Raw genomic sequence first — 18,545 nt, forward strand, 5'->3', positions numbered from 1 at the left:
TCAATAATTACATGTTCTACTTTCCTACATATTGCAATATTCACACATACCAGTCTCATGATCTGTAGTGTACTCACTGTTAAGACCAGTGTGCCCAAATCTCATCCTTGATAGGAAGTTAAGTGATTTTTCCTTCAAAATAAAAGCATACAAAGTAGAGAGGCAATTAATGTGCAGAGAAAATAGGCTGATTGGTCCAGTAGCAGAGCCATTCTGCCAAATGGGTGGCAATGCCATACTGCCATTTCTGTCTGCCCCCCCAGGACATATGAATGAAAATCAGAATCAGCTTTATTGGCCAAGTATGCAAACACATACAAGGAATTGGGCGGAATTAACTGTGAAATACATTAGAAAAAGTGTCCTGCACATTGATCTAAATTTGAAAAGTTTACAATTTATAATTTTAAACTACAAGCACTAGGGAGGGGGCATGGGGGGGGGGGGGGCATACCATTCCTTACCTGCCCCCACTCGCTCCACTTCACCATGGAATATAATGATTAAACTCCTTCGGATCCCCCCCCCCCCCCCCCCCATGTTGTTATGTTCCGCCATAAATAATCTTCTGAAATCCATGGGAAGAACAACAATAAGTTCCCTCATTTTATTTTCTCTATTTGTTGATATTGTACTGAGGACAGACAGATAGCTACACACACACACACACACGCACGACCGAACGTATGATCCCCTCCAGGTGAATTTAACAATCCATATTCACATCAACTTTTTCATAATATCCATAACAAATCTAGTTCTCAGGAATAGCATGGTGGTAAGGAAATGTTCAAAATAAGTTTGCTTTTATTGATATAAAAACAAGCAAGCATGACAATTCAGGTGTCATTCTGAATTACTCCATTCAAGTATAAAATCACCTTCATAGTACACATGTAATTCCCTTAACATCCTAGACAAATTGCATTCAACCCAGTCGCAGCACAAACTTAAGTAAACTATAAACAAACACAAACCCCATAACCTTTCATTTCACAACGGATTACCAACAGATTAGATGTGATTCAGAAATTTTAACAACAAAAAATACAGCATGTGAGATATAGTTCTGACATAAAGAAGTCAGAGAAATATGTAAGGCCCATATATAGCAATGTGTGTTTTTGGTGTCAAATTGGTCTAAAATGTTGAATAAACAACTTAAATAACATTCAATTCTTTCCCCATTTACCCTCTAACTTTTATTCCTTGAGGATTTTCTTCCATGAGGCTAAAGGAGGTGAAGGAAAAGTATAGCGAGTAGGAAAAATATGCCCCCCCCCCCCCTCCTCTTTTTTTAACTTTTGGCACAATCCAAACAGACTGCCCAGTGCCTTCTGGATCTGATTACGACTAACCCAATTAGCACAATGAATAATAAAATAAAAACACAAAGAAACACATTTACAGCATAGAGCTATGAGAGAGAAAATGGATTTCATGGTCAACAAAAACGAAGTGTACTGTAGGAACATCGTTCACAGATATTTCCCTTTCTACTTTGCTCCCAATCGATGCGATGTGTAAGAATGAAAGTTGTCAAAGTTACTCACAATGTTGGTAGGAATTGCTCTCTCTGTGTAATAAAAGTACACTTGTATATTACATGGCCTTGTGATACCAGCTGAACTTCTACTGTGAGGCCAGAGGTCAGTGTGCACAATTCAACTGTGCCCCTCACACTGTATACAAGGGGAGAATATTGTGGCTGTTCTGTAGGGGGCAAAAGTATTTGCTTTTAATTAACAGAGGTGGGAGTCGAGTCATATGACTTGGACTCGAGTCACAATTTTAATTCATTGAGATTTGATTTGAGGCACAAGGAGAAGACTTGGTACTTGTGATCTTGTATTGAAAGTGATGCGATGTGTTTCAGCAGATAACTGAATTTAAATTTCAGTTTTCTGAATTATCAGGCCACGATTAAATGTATTGAAGTTTAAACTGCTTATAGAAATCAAACTAATAATGCTCTTACCAAGTTTTTATCATATTAAAACCATATTGCATTGAAAAGTCCTAGACATCTAGTTTTCGATAAGATACTAAATTGATCCTGGACTCTTAATTTGTTTCGACTTGACTTGCTGTGCTACATTTGACTTGAGGTTTGACTTGAAACTGACTCGAGCAAAGTCGACTTGGTCACACCTCTGCTAATTAAGTGTTCATTTGTGCCCATTACATGCTATTGTATGCGCATGAGACATGAAACATGCATGAGTTCCTTAAAAGCATGCAAGTAGATAGAAGATATCAAACGTGTGAATATTTTTGAGTCAGTCTGTTGCCAGTGTAACCGCACCAAATGTTTTTCTGAAACGTGCCGTTGGATTTTTGTGTTGACCACTATAAAGTCTAACCTTGCAAGGCAGTTGGATTCGCGCAAGATCACGAGAGCATCAGGTTATAGAACGTCTGTAAAGTCTCTCAAAATCCCTGCAAACTGACAACAGATGAGCCAATCAGTTCTTGGCCCATCACAGACCGCTCGCTGCGACAGTCCTTATCACGACTTGATTCATTTCTATCCATGGTGCTTTAGGTAAAGGAGAACTTCACCAAAAAACGAGGCATTTATTTTGCACATGATCTCACACACATCTGAAAACTGTAGATGGTTTTGCAGTCACTCACTTAGTTTGACACTTATTGAGAGTTGATTTAAGTTGATGCCCAGTGATGTCATTTGTGCGTGAGTGACATCACTGGCATCAACTTGAACTCAAATCAACTCTCTAATAACTGTCAAACTAAAATGAAGGACTGCAAAACAGTTTACAGTTTTCAGATATGTGTGAGATCATGTGCAAAATAAATCAGCATTGTTTTTTGGCAAAGTTCTCATTTAAATCTGATTGAGCTAAGGATGCTTTTATTCATTAGCGTTAATTGTTAATTTGTTCATGAATTGTGAAATTGTGCGTTCAAAAATAATGCTAAATAATAATGTGAGGGCATGAATTGAGCAAAACGAGGTTTATCTGGTGCGCACGCAGCCCCACCTGTCCCTAGTAGTAGTAAACTGCGGCCTGGAGATAGTAAGTGTTGTGTGGCTGGGCTCCTGCAGCAGACCAGCTGGCTCCGGGACTACCAGAGAGGAGTTACAGTGTCAGTCTGTGGGGAGAGGCTGAGGGGGTCAGAGTTCATCCCCCAGGAGAAGCTGGGATATCCGCACAGAGCGTCTTCCCCGGGCCATTCCTCCAGCAGTGAAGAGTGGAAAGGCCTCCGCCCTCCTCCTGGCTCCGACACATCAGATGCTGTCATAGTCCGAGTCCCGCCTCCCGGACATCACCACCCACTCGGCCATGAAGAAGGACAGCGAGCCCAGGAAGCCCACCAGCACCAGGATCAGCAGCTGCCAGTGCAGCAGCAGGTAGTTGCTGTAGCCGAAGGCCAGAGCGGCCATGATGGACTGTGGAGAAAGAAACGACGATGACATATTACAACGAGGAACCAAACTGCACTGGGATCAAATCAGATCCGACCAGCCAACTTCAACCGGCTCTGAAACAACTGAGAATTTACCGTTTTCGGATATGTGTGAGATCATAATGCAAAATAAATGCATTGTTTTTCGGTGAAGTTCTCCTTTAGATAAAGCATCAAGGATATAACACACAAGTGTACACACACACACATGCATGCACGCACGCGGCACACACACACACACACACACACACACACACACACACACACACACACACACACACACACACACACACACACACACACACACACACACACTTTTGAATGTATATTTGTATATTTTTTTCACATACTGCATATATTTATCTGTGTATATTAGATACTTGCTATTTTCATTCATTTCCTTCTTTGCATCAATACAATCAACTGCTGTTATTTTTCACATCCTCATATATTACATTCTGTAGTTTACTTTCCCCCTCATCATTTTCATTCTTTCATTGATTATCATGTTGAAATGATCAGCTGCGTTAAATACCTGCTCTCCTACTCTATAGAAATAGAGATATTTGCTGTGTTCTTTGTAGTGGTTTTATTTATTTATGGAGCTCCAAAGGAGAACAAGTGCTGATCCAGGAGACGGCAGTCGGTCAGTAAGGTTTTTGAATCTTTGTTACTGGGTTAGATTTGGACGTAGGCTGTTGTTACGCTACGTTCACACAGGGCACCTACGCCTTGCCTCAACCCACGCCTACGCCTACAGACCTTGAGCTGCGCGTGAACCTCTCACATGCTTTTGTGATCACACTGCACGCCTATTCCACGCTGAACCTGAGCCGAGTCACAAGTGCCTCTCCTCTCTCCCGAGTGTTTTTTTTGGTCACGTGTGGTCCCGAATTATCATGGGTAGGTAAAATAAATCTGATATTTAATGTGCTATTGATGCTGGATATGTATAACCAGGTCTCCTTCTTGGGTGACTGCTGTCATAGAGAACTGGATGCTGTTGTACTAAGTGTCCATCTTGCTTCTTCGGTCTCTATTCTCTCTCCTGAAGATTTGTTTACCGACGGGGAGAAAGCCCCACGTTATAGCCACCCGTCAATCACCCTCTCTCTCTCTCTCTGCTCAACATTGTTGTAGTAACACCATTTTATTTTGAAATTCAGTTGACTTTGCCATTTCCCACTGATATTGTCGCGTTTTTCCTTCATGGCTTGACAGAAGAAGTCTGCCTTCACGCGCCTACTCGGCTTGAAAACGCCTAAACGATAAAATCGGCGCAGGTCAGGCAAGGCGTGGGTACACGCAAGGTTCACGCTGAGGCGCCCTGTGTACACAGCCTCATTGACTAAAAAGTAGGGGTGGGGGAAAAAATCGATTCACCTAAGTATCGCGATTTTTAATGTCACGATTTTTTTAATTGATCTTTTATTCCAGAATCGATAATCGCAAAAAAAAAAAAAAAAAAAAAAAACATTTTTTTGGGGTGCTTGCAGTCAGGCCACTCACTGAACAGCAGGCCAGGCGCCACCTACTGGTTTACTAGTGGTTTTATTACTTTATTATTTAGTCTGAAGTAATAATTACACTTCAGGGTTAAAGTGGGTGCATCTCATTGTAAAATTGGACTTCAAACGGCCCAAATCTGGCTTCAAACAGGCCCAAATTTCACGCGCGTCGGCCCATATCGGCCTGGCCTGCTTGGTATCTAATGCCCGGCCTGAATTATGATCCCAGTCCGCCCCTGCTTTTAACTATATCGCCCAGCCCTACTCATGATATAATATACAGTCTCTAGTGTATGATTCAACTTTTCCCATGTTCTAATCTAGTGTAAAAAAGCAAACAAACTGAAAAAATAAAAGAAAAAAATAAACAAAAATCGCAATAAATCGTAATATCGAATCGCAATAATCGTAGAATCGCAATACTTAAGAATCGCAATATAAATCGAATCGGCACCCAAGAATCGTGATAGTATCGAATCGGGAGATAAGTGAATCGCCACAGCCCTACTAAAAATGATGCCTATTTAAAAGCGTGGCTAAAGGCAAGGCGTAGGCAAGGCTTGGGTGCCCTGTGTGAACGTAGCCTTAGGCTTTGTTGTGACTGAGCACTTCCTGGTTTCACTCTCTGAGTTTCGATAGGTGGGTCAGCTGACGCGGGCCTCGCCCTCTATCTGTTGCTTTGTTGTGGGAATCTGAAAGGGGCGGGATTTTCACTAAACTCTTATAAAGACAGATTGAACTGAGCTCCAAAGCAGAACAAGCTCTGATCTAGAAGCCAGCAGTCGGTCAGTAAGGGGTTTCGAATCTTTGTTTCTGGGTTACTTTTGCTGACCAAACCCATCCGTTCCCGCCAGACGACCCCGCAGTCTCGGCACGGATGTCGGCTTGCCTCGCCCATATCTCGGCATGGATAAAGGAACGCCCCCTTCAGCTTAACCCGTCAAAGTGTGAGCTGCTCGTCAGTTCAGTCCCGTTTGATCAGAACAGTGTGCTGAATTTAAAACGCACCTGGATGAACTTGAGGACGGCGAAGGCGGGCGCGCTTTCCTCGCGGAACATGAAGCCGACGATGCTGAGGAGCTGAGTGTTGAAGCAGCTGTCGCCCAGGCCCAGCAGGAAGCTGCACAGCATCGCCACGCTGACGCTGAGACACGCACACGCACACACACACACACACACACACACACACACACACACACAGCACAAAGGCAAGTTGAAGGGACAGTAACTCGTCTATGAGCTTTATTGATCTCTCCTCACACAAATCATATCAAAACAACAAAGTCAGCTTTTACAACTTGTTATAAGTTGCCACGTATGATTATAAACATTTATAGGGTTTTGTAAATCCTTATGAATGCATTATGTCTTATGCATCGGCTCATAATGCATTATAGACATGACCTTCATAGAAAGTGTTACCAGTGTTGCCTATTTTTCCCATACATTTCTAGACTTCCCAGCCCTGTGTCGGAACCCTGATCTCCATTTATAGTCCATAATCTCTGTTTCTAGTGGGCTCTATTGGTACCTGAGGGTGATGAAGGCCTGTTTCTAGTGGGCTCTAAATGGTAAATGGCCTGCATTTATATAGCGCTTTTATCCATAGCGCTTTACAGTCAGTAGGTACATTCACCCATTCACACACCGATGGCGGCAGGCTACCACGCAGGGTGCTGGCACACCAACGGGAGCAATTTGGGGTTCAGTATCTTGCCCAAGGACACTTCGACATGCAGACTGGAGGAGCCGGGAATCGAACCACCGACCTCTTTTATCCAAAGCGATTAGTGGACGACCCGCTCTACCTCCTGAGCTACATGAGCCGCTCTCTTGGTACCTGGGTGTGATGAAGGCCTGCAGGTCTGTGCCTTCCTCCGGGGCCAGGGGGGCGTCGCTGGCGATGTTGAGGAAAATCAGGTAGAAGGCCACAAAGTGAGTGATGAGCCCCAGCAGCACCACTGGGTTCCTGCCAAACCGGTTGCACTTGTCCAGCATCCCAAACACGCCCCCTCCTGGCCACGCCAAGAGATCGCGCCGCCAAACAAAGAGGGGAAAAGACCTTGTGATACCTTGTGACTTTCCTAAGGTCATTTCCTTGTTCTCTCTCGTGTTTCAACTCTGCATTTTCCACACCGCATGCTGCATAATAAAAGATTTAAAAAGGGGTCACAGCAAAGCGGACTCACCTAAGATCTCCCCTATGCCAATAAAAATGCCAGAGACGCCAATCAGACTCTTGGCGTCTTTCCCGAAGCGCGTCATGGCGCCAATACACGTCCCGTACACCCCGCTGTAAAAGGTCAGCTCCAGACCTGCCAGTGAAGAGGGAGCAAAGGCCTTGCATTCACACCTACTAGTTCCTTTTTATATGGACTTTTATCACACACCACACCGTGTCCCATTGCGTTGGATTGTTGGACTCACCTGTGTACGCTATAGAGGTGCTCAGCAGCAACATCTCTTTTGTCACCAATATTTTGCATGATTTCACTGCAACGAGAAAGCAACAGATAATGTAAGAGATAATAGTAAGAGATTTGATTTGATTTACTTTATTGTCCACCTTGGTGGAAATTTGTCCTCGGCTTCTCTTCACAGCACATACAGTATGTTACGTATTGTGCACAATCAGCACACCATAAAACATAGAGAACATAGAAGATAGAACATACATCATACATGGTGCAAGTTAGCAGATAGCAGCAGCTTGCGATGGAAAAACAAATACAAATTACAAAATACCTACCTATCTAAATGCCTAGAAATACCTACCTACCTAAAATATTACCTGACCTATACATTACACAGCACGCCATACAAAACAGATTAATTTATTTATTCAGTGCTAGTATGGCAGAGGGGATAAAGGAGTTCTTATAGATATTCCGGCTGGCCCTTGGGACCCTAAACCGACGACCGGATGGGAGCAGCTGGAACACCAAGTTCAGTGGGTGTGAGGCATCACCACTGATCTTTCTAGCCTTCCTATTTACAGCCCTGTCCAAAATATTGCAGAGCTGTTTTTGTGGTTTACTAATAATCTTACCTGCTATTTTAACAATTCTAGAGAGTTTGTTTTTACTTTTTACATTTAGGTTGAGATAATGGTTCATGTTTTTTTTTCATAAACAATGCAGGACATGATATTCTATAAACGTACCAAATGCGTCCAGAGCCTGGGAGCAGAGGCTTGGCCCAGGCGATCTGCGAAGAGAAGGACATCAGAAGGAGCACACACTCAGCAGAAGCACAGAGAGAAACATGCACGAGGGCTCTGTTTGCACCAGATCAAATGGCTGAAATTGACCGTGGACAGATATAGGGACAGATAATGGCTTTTTGAAGGCCGTTATCAATATTTTTGAGGAATGAAGCTGGACGACAGCCAACATTTTCTGCAGATATCTTTACATTTGCGTGCCGAAAAGATTCCAAGGGAGATTCAGTGTTTCCCCCAAGAATTTCTACTCTTGTCAGGTTGTAAAAAATCTATCAAACGACATTTTAGAGACATTGTTGGCTGGCAGCTAATCGAATGATACTCCTGAATTGGAGAAAGCGTAACCTAAACAACATAAATGGTTGGATGACTCTCTTTTTTTAATAAACATGGAACATGCAGTACTGTCATTAAAATTAATTGGTAAAGGTAAATGTGGAATTTGGGAGAGAAATAGATAATTTATGGATTCTCTTGTTGTAAACAGTTATATAAACTTATGAATGCTTTCTGATGTTGTAATAGAGGAAATATTATGCTTCAAAAATGCTAAACTATAAAAATGGTTAATCGTTCTTTTTTAAAGGAGTCTGGCCCTTGTCCTTTTGCAGGCAGATACGTTTTTTCCCCCCGTTGGAGAATTCGCCTTTCAACCCAAACCCAAACAGGACCCGGTCGCCGTGGTGACTGTATCACAGCAGTCTCGATGAGAAGTGTATGAGACAACAATGGATAACATTTACAGTTGAAGGTCACCTGTCCTGTGCTGCGCCATTCCACTTAAAAAAAAAAAAAGAAAGAAAAAAGTATCATTCTTGCTCCGGGCGGGACAACACTCACCCGGCAAAGGAGGCACTTTCGGAGGATTCTGTCTGCGGCAACACCTCGGACGACTCCAAGGGCGTGGCTTCAGGGTCCGGCTTCCGGATCAGGAAGAACAGGAAGCATCCGACCAGGCTGATGACCGTGAGAGAGATGAACACCGTCTGGCGGTCTTTGTCTGAGAAACAAGAACGACCGTCACACGAGTCACACACTTCAAAATGAGATTTCTTGTGAGAAGTGACATTAATGCCATGAATGTCAATTTAAAAAAAAATATCAGATGTTTATTAACAGATTTAAAAAATAAAACTTGCGAAATACCCGTTATGTGAACATGTCCATGCCAGGCAAAATATATGAACAGGTTTCCGAAGAATAAGCTGCAGAGAGATAAGAGATGTTGAGAAAATGTTGTGCGTTCAAGAGTTCAATTTATATTTCAAGAGTGCACACACAGTTCTGCACAAAATGTCAAAGTTTACCTGAACTGCAGCAGGGCCCAAAATATGCCACTGTTTCTGCCGATGGTGGAGTCATTGGAGTTGATGGCAAGCACGTTCCCCTGTGCCGTCCACAACACTGTGGTGCCAAAATGAAAGAATTAAAAAATGACACAGATTAGAAAACCTAACGTAACCGAACCCTAAACTCAGTTCCTCCAGTCCACATGTTGAAGTGTCCTTGGGCAAGATACTGAACCCCAAAATTGCTCTCGATGGTTGCGCCAGCACCCTGTGTGATAGTTTGCTTGTCACCATCAGTGTGTGTGTGTGTATGGGTGAATGTAGTTAAAACCATCCAGATCCGTGAACTCACATTCAGTTTGGTTTTGTGGATCCCTCTGGACTCCGCGCTGTGCACAGTCATTTCAGTGGGTGGAAGTAGCCGGTCCTTCAGCCAATCAGGGACGGATCCAGTCAAATCCAAATCGACTCGGAAGAACGGCGGAAAATGTTTTCGCCGTTCTTCAAGGAAACCCTGCTGTTGCACACTCCTGTTCTTGTTTAATTGTTGTTATTGAGTCTATTTCTGCAATAACTGCACGTATGGCTGTTTAAACTCGACGGACGTTGACGTTACTGCTCCAGTCTGAGAGCCACGGAAGCAGCCATTACTGTTTTTCCAGCGGCGTTCCTGGTTGGCCGGTTACAACGTCAACTACGAGGCAGTTCCCTGATTGGCCCGTCCGCGTTGGGGGAGCTGAAAGAGCCCACATCGGCGCGGAGATCAGACGGTCTTGCAGAATCAAACAGAATGTGAGTTCACGTGACCGGACGGGTTACCAGGCTACTTTGAGTGGTCGCTAGACTAGAAAAGCATAAATGCAATCCATACCATTCCATTACCTTTCAAGTGCACTCAAATTAATATGCCAGGTAGAAATGATATAAATGAATTCACCATCACTTTACCTGCTGCTCCTATTCCAACAAACACAGATGCTGTGTAGAAGCTCCAGGTGTACGGGTAAATGAACATGGCGATGTAGCCACTGTGGAAAACAACATTAGCAAACGTTAGTACCCTGAACAGACGATATATTAAGCTTGTCGGGGGCATTGAAGAGCAAGGTGTCTGTGCACAGCCACTTGTAATCAGGGGCTCGTTGGAATTCACGTAAAGATGATCTGATCCAAACCGCACACTGCTGAGAATGTAATGACATCACACTGTGTGGCGCTATGCTGAGAATGTTTTTGATTTTTCTTGCGGTTGGATCATTTCGGTATATGGACTGGTTGGGGCTGTGTGGGTCAGGACTGGTTGGGGCTGTGTGGGTCAGGGCTGGTTGGGGCTGTGTGGGTCAGGACTGGTTGGGGCTGTGTGGGTCAGGACTGGTTGGGGCTGTGTGGGTCAGGACTGGTTGGGGCTGTGTGGGTCAGGACTGGTTGGGACTGTGTGGGTCAGGACTGGTTGGGGCTGTGTGGGTCAGGACTGGTTGGGGCTGTGTGGGTCAGGACTGTGTGGGTCAGGACTGGTTGGGGCTGTGTGGGTCAGGACTGGTTGGGGCTGTGTGGGTCAGGACTGGTTGGGGCTGTGTGGGTCAGGACTGGTTGGGACTGTGTGGGTCAGGACTGGTTGGGGCTGTGTGGGTCAGGACTGGTTGGGGCTGTGTGGGTCAGGACTGTGTGGGTCAGGACTGGTTGGGGCTGTGTGGGTCAGGACTGGTTGGGGCTGTGTGGGTCAGGACTGGTTGGGACTGTGTGGGTCAGGACTGGTTGGGGCTGTGTGGGTCAGGACTGGTTGGGGCTGTGTGGGTCAGGACTGTGTGGGTCAGGACTGGTTGGGGCTGTGTGGGTCAGGACTGGTTAGGACTGTGTGGGTCAGGACTGGTTGGGGCTGTGTGGGTCAGGACTGGTTGGGGCTGTGTGGGTCAGGACTGGTTGGGACTGTGTGGGTCAGGACTGGTTGGGGCTGTGTGGGTCAGGACTGGTTGGGGCTGTGTGGGTCAGGACTGTGTGGGTCAGGACTGGTTGGGGCTGTGTGGGTCAGGACTGGTTAGGACTGTGTGGGTCAGGACTGGTTGGGGCTGTGTGGGTCAGGACTGGTTGGGGCTGTGTGGGTCAGGACTGTGTGGGTCAGGACTGGTTGGGGCTGTGTGGGTCAGGACTGGTTGGGGCTGTGTGGGTCAGGACTGGTTGGGACTGTGTGGGTCAGGACTGGTTGGGGCTGTGTGGGTCAGGGCTGTGTGGGTCAGGGCTGGTTGGGACTGTGTGGGTCAGGACTGGTTGGGACTGTGTGGGTCAGGGCTGGACAGTGGGCTCACCTGTATAGAAGTCCACTAAAGAACATGGAGAGCTGTGGGCCAATGACAGCCACCACTGAAGGGGCGATCATGTTGGATGCAGAGAAGACTCCATAGATGATGGACATGCTGTGTTGTGAGGAAGAACAGCACAGTGAGGGTGCATGCATAATGGACAATTTCAACACCCTAAAAAAACAGGGAGAATATTCCTGATAGAAGATGAATGATGACTGACACACAGATTATTTTGAAGCCTTAAAAGCTGAACAGACAACTTTGGACTTTTGGACGCCAGGAAGACTAGGCTGGGGCGCCTTGGCGTCAGCTAATGGGGATCCGAAACAAATGAACACACGGTCCTGGTCGCGGCACTAGCGCCTCCTCTGGTCGGTCGGGGGGGCCTGTAGGGAGGGAAGGGAACTGGTTGGAATAGCGTGATCCTCCCACGTGCTACGTCCTGCCGGTGAAGCTCCCCGCTGTCAGGTGAAAAGAAACAGCTGGCTACTTGCTCATGTCTCGGAGGAACTAGCATGGTGCTAGTCTACGGCTCTCCCCAGATCGGCAGACCGGGGCAGCAGGGGGGGGAATTGGTGAAGTACAATTGGGGGAGAAAATGGGATAAAAATTGAAAGAGTAATAATAAAATAATAATAATAAATGCACAGACGTGGTCTGAGCTTAGGTTTTTAGCCTGAATATTACAAAAGACCCCACTGATTCATAACGGGTCTAAAGTCATGTTATAGCAGTCGGGCGCACTTAGTGACAAGAAAGACAACAGTAAAACTGACGGGTTTTTGTATTGAGTTTGGTATCAGTGGGCGTAACCCATAGGAGAGCGAACCCTGTACCCTCGGCGTTGCGTAGCAACAACGCCGGAAGGTTAACTCAAGAATAGATAAATGGCTCAAACGTCCAGTTGTTGACTCTCCAGATTCAGCTGTAGTGAAGCTCGCTGACAAAAGGAAAAAAGAGGCTAAGCCCAAACACCAGCAGTTCAGCGACAAATATATTTGGTATGGATTTAGGCTCCTCGTACGTCAGCAGATCCACCACAGCCACAGTTTGCTTGCGGTACAAAGTACACGCACAAGTGAGGGGGTACTAGCAAAACAGCTCAAGGGGGTAAATAAGACAAAAAAGGGTTGGGATCCACTGCTGAACAACTCAAAGTATTTTGGGAAACAGGGTGGATCTACAGTGTCTCAATTAGTGGAGATGGGATGTGCTTCTCTGTTGCAAAACCCTATTTGCGATTTAGACCGACATTACCGCTGTATTTCGAGAGAGAAATAAACTCTTCCAAATGTTTAAAAAGACACCAATTGCTAAATCAGGCAGCAGTCATATATCATTATTGGAAACCTTGGCTCACGACCGGCATGCAGGGAACTCAAAGTCAACTTTGTTCCCTAAACTGGTGACCCAAGATTAAATTATCCTACAGTCCCTTTTGACTGTGGTGGCAGATTTGATTATATACTTTGCTGGTGGAAGGTGTAAACCAGGTCTGAAATCATCCAGGAAGTGATTCAGCCTATGAGAAGGGAGCGCGCTGTGCTCATCATAGTAAGAGCTGCAGAGATGCTGTAAAATGTCACATGAATGGAGGAGGCAGCAGCTGTGTGAGGTTCTTCTAATAATAATACAGATAGATTACCTGGTGTATCCACTGCCATGGAATTCAGAGCTATTGAAGCTCTTGATAACGGTTTGCTGGAAAGATAAAGAAGGTAAACGGTTACAGTAACAGCACCATCACACAGCCCGCCCCCCCCCCCCCCCCAACAACGTGAAAGATTTGGCCTCTTTGTGATTAATCTGGAATAGAGCTCATCAGCTCAACAGTCATGTGACATGTCTTGCCCCAGAAGTGAATTCCCCTTCATTTTCTCCATAGACATATCGAAAAATCCTTATATAACGAGTTTTAAGGCTTGAACCAAGCCAACCAGTCTGCCAGAGAATTGTGAGTGACCATAAAACATTTCACTTTCTGCAAAAAACAAAAAATAAAAGCGGAAAAAAACAACAACACATTTTCGATCTTTTTTCCCTGCATTTATTTTTGTGTTTTTGCTGTATGGAGAAAATGAATGGGGTTATTCACTTCTGGGGCAAGAAACGTCACATGACTGTGGAGCTCTCTGTGCATCCATACAAGTCAAACCTACCTCTATATTGCCACATGTTTGAAAAGCAGTGAACATGAACATAAAGCCAAATCCTAGGATGATGATGTTCAAGAGCATCTTCCCCTCTGGACTCATTTTGAAGGTTGTCCAAATTCCCTGATGGAAAGAATAGAAAAATGTACATGGGCCCACAGCACATTTGAGGACAGAAACACAGAAATACACTTCCGAAAAGTGTGTCACACCGAATCTACTTTAATATACACATTAAAAGATTGCCTGGCTTATTTCAATAAAAACACAACTTTTAGAGTTGGTTTCCACTGCTCTCCGTCACCCTACACGATATATTTTGGTGGAAGAAGACTGTGGAAATGACAGGGGAACCCATAATAAAGGATTATATTTGATTGAAAGTGATACGTATAGATAGATTAGCCTAATATAAAGTGTTAATTATTGTTGTAACATTGTATGTTTGAAGTAGTAATTCCTGTTGTAATTGTATGTTTGAAGTAGCATTAGACTGTTGAGATTTCTGAATGGTGTTTGATTTGAGGTTCTCTTCAAACAAGAGGAACGTATTGGACTTGACCTTGATCACAAGTGTTTCCTTTATACTGTGTGCGAAAAGGAAGCTAATAATAGGACAATAAAGAGTGTGTGTGTGTGTGTGTGTGTGTGTGTGTGTGTGTGTGTGTGTGTGTGTGTGTGTGTGTGTGTGTGTGTGTGTGTGTGTGTGTGTGTGTGTGTGTACACTTGTGTGTGATATCCATGATGCTTTATCTAAAGGAGAACTTTAGAGGTTTACTCAGATGAAAGGAATCATCTGAAAACTGTTAACAGTTGACAAATGTATTTGATGGAGTCGCTTTGGATAAAAGCGTCCGATATATGACATCATCAATGTAATGCAATTGAATGTACAGGCTATTATTGTGGTATAGTGTCATACGGAAAACAACTCACCGGCTGTTGAAGCTGAGGTTTTGAAGCTAATCCTACGGCTGCTCTTTGTGCAAACTCACTGTCTCTTTGGGGGCATATGTTAGCTCTTTGTGGAATAGCCGATCTCCTCTGCCATGCATGTACTCCGTGTAATGACTAAATTAGCGACAAGATGAAGACGACACATTCCCTTCGTCTAAAACAAGAGGATCTTCACAGCAGCAACAGTCTGAATGGGCCGACCGAAGGCTGTTGTGTCATGTGAGTCAATCAGCTGACTGAAGCGCTGTGCATCATCACAGCCCTCGTGCTCCTTTATCGTCAATTTACATGATGCTGAGACCGAGGCACTTCTGTTGCAACTACACTGAAGTTCTGCTTAAACCAATCCAACTGTGTGTTTAGTTTAGGATTAGCGAAATGCAGACGCATGAAAACATCCGTTTGGGAGAGTTCTACTTCCGGGTAATTGGGCAGAGGCATAAAATAAAACAAAAATAACTGATTCTATATGGCACCACGTTAAAAGGATTTAAGAATAAAAAGGCAATTCAAACCAACTTTATTTTTGATAGATATCACATGGCCTGATGACACGTTGCACTGGATTTTTCTGTATGTTTTATTTATTTTTTCTTTCTTTTTGTAACTATGTGTTGTACCCCTGATATTGATATTTTTTGTGTGTACATATTGTTATTGTTAACTTAAATGTGTACAATAAAAAGTTAAAACAAAATAAAAAATAAATCATAAACATATTGAAGAAATATTAATGTATATTTGTAGCTGCCAGAAAAAAGAATACAACAAATAACAAAACACACAAATGTGTGGCCACGTATATTACACAATTGAGGTAAAAATCAATTGTGTATTTAAGGATTAATATTTGTTTATTCAAAAATGTTTTTAGTAGCCTACCTCTACCACTGACCTGACTGCTGACTCCTCAGTCCTCCGGTCGGTAGGGGCGCAAGTGGTCAAAAACTGCTTCAGTTTGGAATTTGTTTCCGGTGGATTCGTTGGTCGACATTTTCCACAACAGACATTTTCACGATTTTCAGCCATTCACCCTCACGCCAAGGTACGTTTGTATTTTCAATCAAACATGATTTCCCCCTGCCCGTATGGATAAGCAAAGCTTTCACACTGAGATTTGAGGCACATACAGATACATTCATATTCACGTTAAATACCTAAATGATGCTGCTACTTTGACGGTCACTACTGATGCATAACGTTAGCTAACGTTAGCTTGAGTGATGATTGAAATAGTTGACTATTAGCAGGTTGGTTACAGACCAAAAACAACAACAACCTGTTAATAGCTAGCTAACTAGCCGTTTGATCTATTCTAGGCTATAACGTTAGGCTGAGATTTATTTGGAGACATCTGCTGCCGCTATAACGTTATGGACATTGCCTTCATGCTAGCTTTACAGTAACGTTACTCAGTATCTGTCACTAGCATAATTTAATTTATTTTGTAAATTAAAAAACACAGCATTCCAAGAGTGTACATGTCAGATTATTTGTAAGATTCCTGCCAAGATTCTGCTTCATTTATTTATTTGTTTGTTTGCTTGTTTGTTTGTATGTATGTATTTGTTTATTTATTTATGTTTTTATTTATTTACAGATTTGGTGACTTGCCTGAGGTACTGCTTGCTTACTCGACAGATTGACCTTTATGCTTAAGAGGTACATTTGTATTATACACTGTTTCAGATTTAGCTAAAGAGCAGACACTTCTTTGCCTGGATTCAGAACTTCGCATCCGCCCACTTCGAGTTGGCTGCTTCTGAAGAAGGAAATGGAGTATAACGAGTTTGCAACAATTCACTCTGATTACGGGCTCGACACTTCTTCTACTGACACTGCGCCTCACTACATATCAAATCTTAAAACACGCATAAAAACGAATGTAGAGAAACAGCGAACCGAGCGGCGTCAGGCACTTGATAGAAAAAGTAAACGCCAACCGATAGCCAACGACACACCAGAAGCTCCAAACACCCGTACGCGCTCAAAGAAAGAAGACACGGCACAGCACGGAGCGCAACAATCACCAGACGCTGCGCTGCTGAGTCGCCAAGACTCCAACAGAGAATCTATGGCGCGGCGCAGAGCGCACGAAACGCCACAGGCTGCGGAGCTTCGTCGAGCCGTACACAGAAAGGCCGCAGCACGGCGCAGGGCGCAAGAAACTCCAGAGGCTGCAGAAGTTCGCCGAGCCTCACACAGAGAAGCCATGGCACGCCGCAGAGCGCAAGAAACGCCAGAGGCTGCGGAATTTCGTCGAGCCTTACACAGAGAAGCCATGGCACGCCGCAGAGCGCAAGAAACCCCAGAGGTTGCAGAGGTTCGTCGAGCCTTACACAGAGAAGCTGCTGCACGCCGCAGAGCGCAGCGAACACCAGAGGCTGTGGAACTCCGTCGAGCCTCACACAGAGAAGCTATGGCACGGCGCAGAGCGGAGCTAACACCGGCGGCTGCAGAATATGCTCGAGCTTCACACAGAGAAGCTATGGCACAGCACAGAAAACACCGAACACCGGAAGCTACAGAACGTGCTCGAGCATCACACAGACAAGCCATGGCACAGCACAGAGCAGAAGATACAATGGTGTGTTCAGTGCTAGTCAGATCACGATCTGGGAAATCATCGGTTAAAAGACGAAACAAAAACTAACCTCTGGGGCCAAGCTCGTTTCAATACCTGAATAACGGTAACTCACCTCGCCCGGCTGCGCCCCTTTATGCTAATTTTATCGTCCGCTTGCGCTATTATTAGGAGTGATATTATCCAAATTTTCTTTGACCAAGCCGATGTTCATGCAACTCAAAAATCTGTCTTAGAGATTTGTCAGATCATGGCCTAATATGCATAATACAGTATAAGTATTTGGAAAATTGGATCTTGTATAATGCTGCATTCCAGTGTAGATCCTCAGATTTGGAAATATAATATGTACAAGTTATATGAGCACATGAATGGCCCTCCAATGTCGTATTTAAGAGTGGGAAAGTTGATTTTCATCTAAATTTCCCCATTTCCCACTCTTAAATGCAATATTTCCGAGGTGTACTGAATGCAGCATAAATGTCCATGATGACGACACCTCGCCTAGATAAAACAGAAAAGGCAGAAGGACCATCAGTCAGAAAGTGACCGACTTCTTTCTTCTTCTTTTGTTGGAAATATGTTTATTGTTGGAAATATGTAACATTTACAGCTAAGTCTCACAGTGGTTTACATTTTCACATTTTTACAATGAGTAAAATATAGAAATATAAACAAAACAGAATAAAAAGAATAGCATGAGTAAAAATTAGATGATGTGATGTACTGTTTGAGCATAAATAGCAAACCCCCCAACACCCCCCCCCCCCCTCTTATTGGCCTTTAAATAGCTGTTGTAGTATCTGGTGTGGGACTGACTTTTTTTTCCGTATATTTTTGTATTGTATTGTATTGTGTTGCATTGTATTGTATCTATCTGATATAGAAAATAGTTTAATGTACATACATTTTTCATTTCACTTAGACATAGTTACTCATAGTAATAGTCATAGTTAGGCATATATGTAGATACATACATACATACATACATACATAGCTTATATACATACATCCATACATCCATACATACTACATATGTACATACATGCATACATACATACATACATACATACATGCATACATACATACATACATACAT

General features: G+C 43.9%; 1 protein-coding gene across 1 annotated transcript; it reads right to left on the reverse strand.

Moving 5' to 3' along the window:
- Window positions 1-808: 808 nt before the first annotated feature.
- mfsd11 (major facilitator superfamily domain containing 11) lies at window positions 809-15,002 on the reverse strand. The gene is made up of 14 exons (XM_083650224.1): window positions 14,842-15,002; window positions 13,912-14,028; window positions 13,398-13,453; window positions 11,756-11,863; window positions 10,401-10,480; window positions 9,471-9,567; window positions 9,310-9,368; window positions 9,004-9,163; window positions 8,104-8,147; window positions 7,368-7,433; window positions 7,130-7,255; window positions 6,781-6,955; window positions 5,949-6,084; window positions 809-3,415 (listed from the first exon to the last, which is right to left on the reverse strand). The coding sequence occupies exons 2-14, from the start codon at window positions 14,005-14,007 to the stop codon at window positions 3,254-3,256; spliced, it is 1,365 nt and encodes a 454-aa protein (XP_083506350.1). The 5' UTR covers window positions 14,008-14,028; window positions 14,842-15,002; the 3' UTR covers window positions 809-3,253.
- Between the last annotated feature and the right edge of the window lie 3,543 nt (window positions 15,003-18,545).

Source organism: Poromitra crassiceps, assembly GCF_964638095.1.
Source record: "Poromitra crassiceps genome assembly, chromosome: 13".
In the NCBI taxonomy this organism is placed as follows: Eukaryota; Metazoa; Chordata; class Actinopteri; order Beryciformes; family Melamphaidae; genus Poromitra; species Poromitra crassiceps.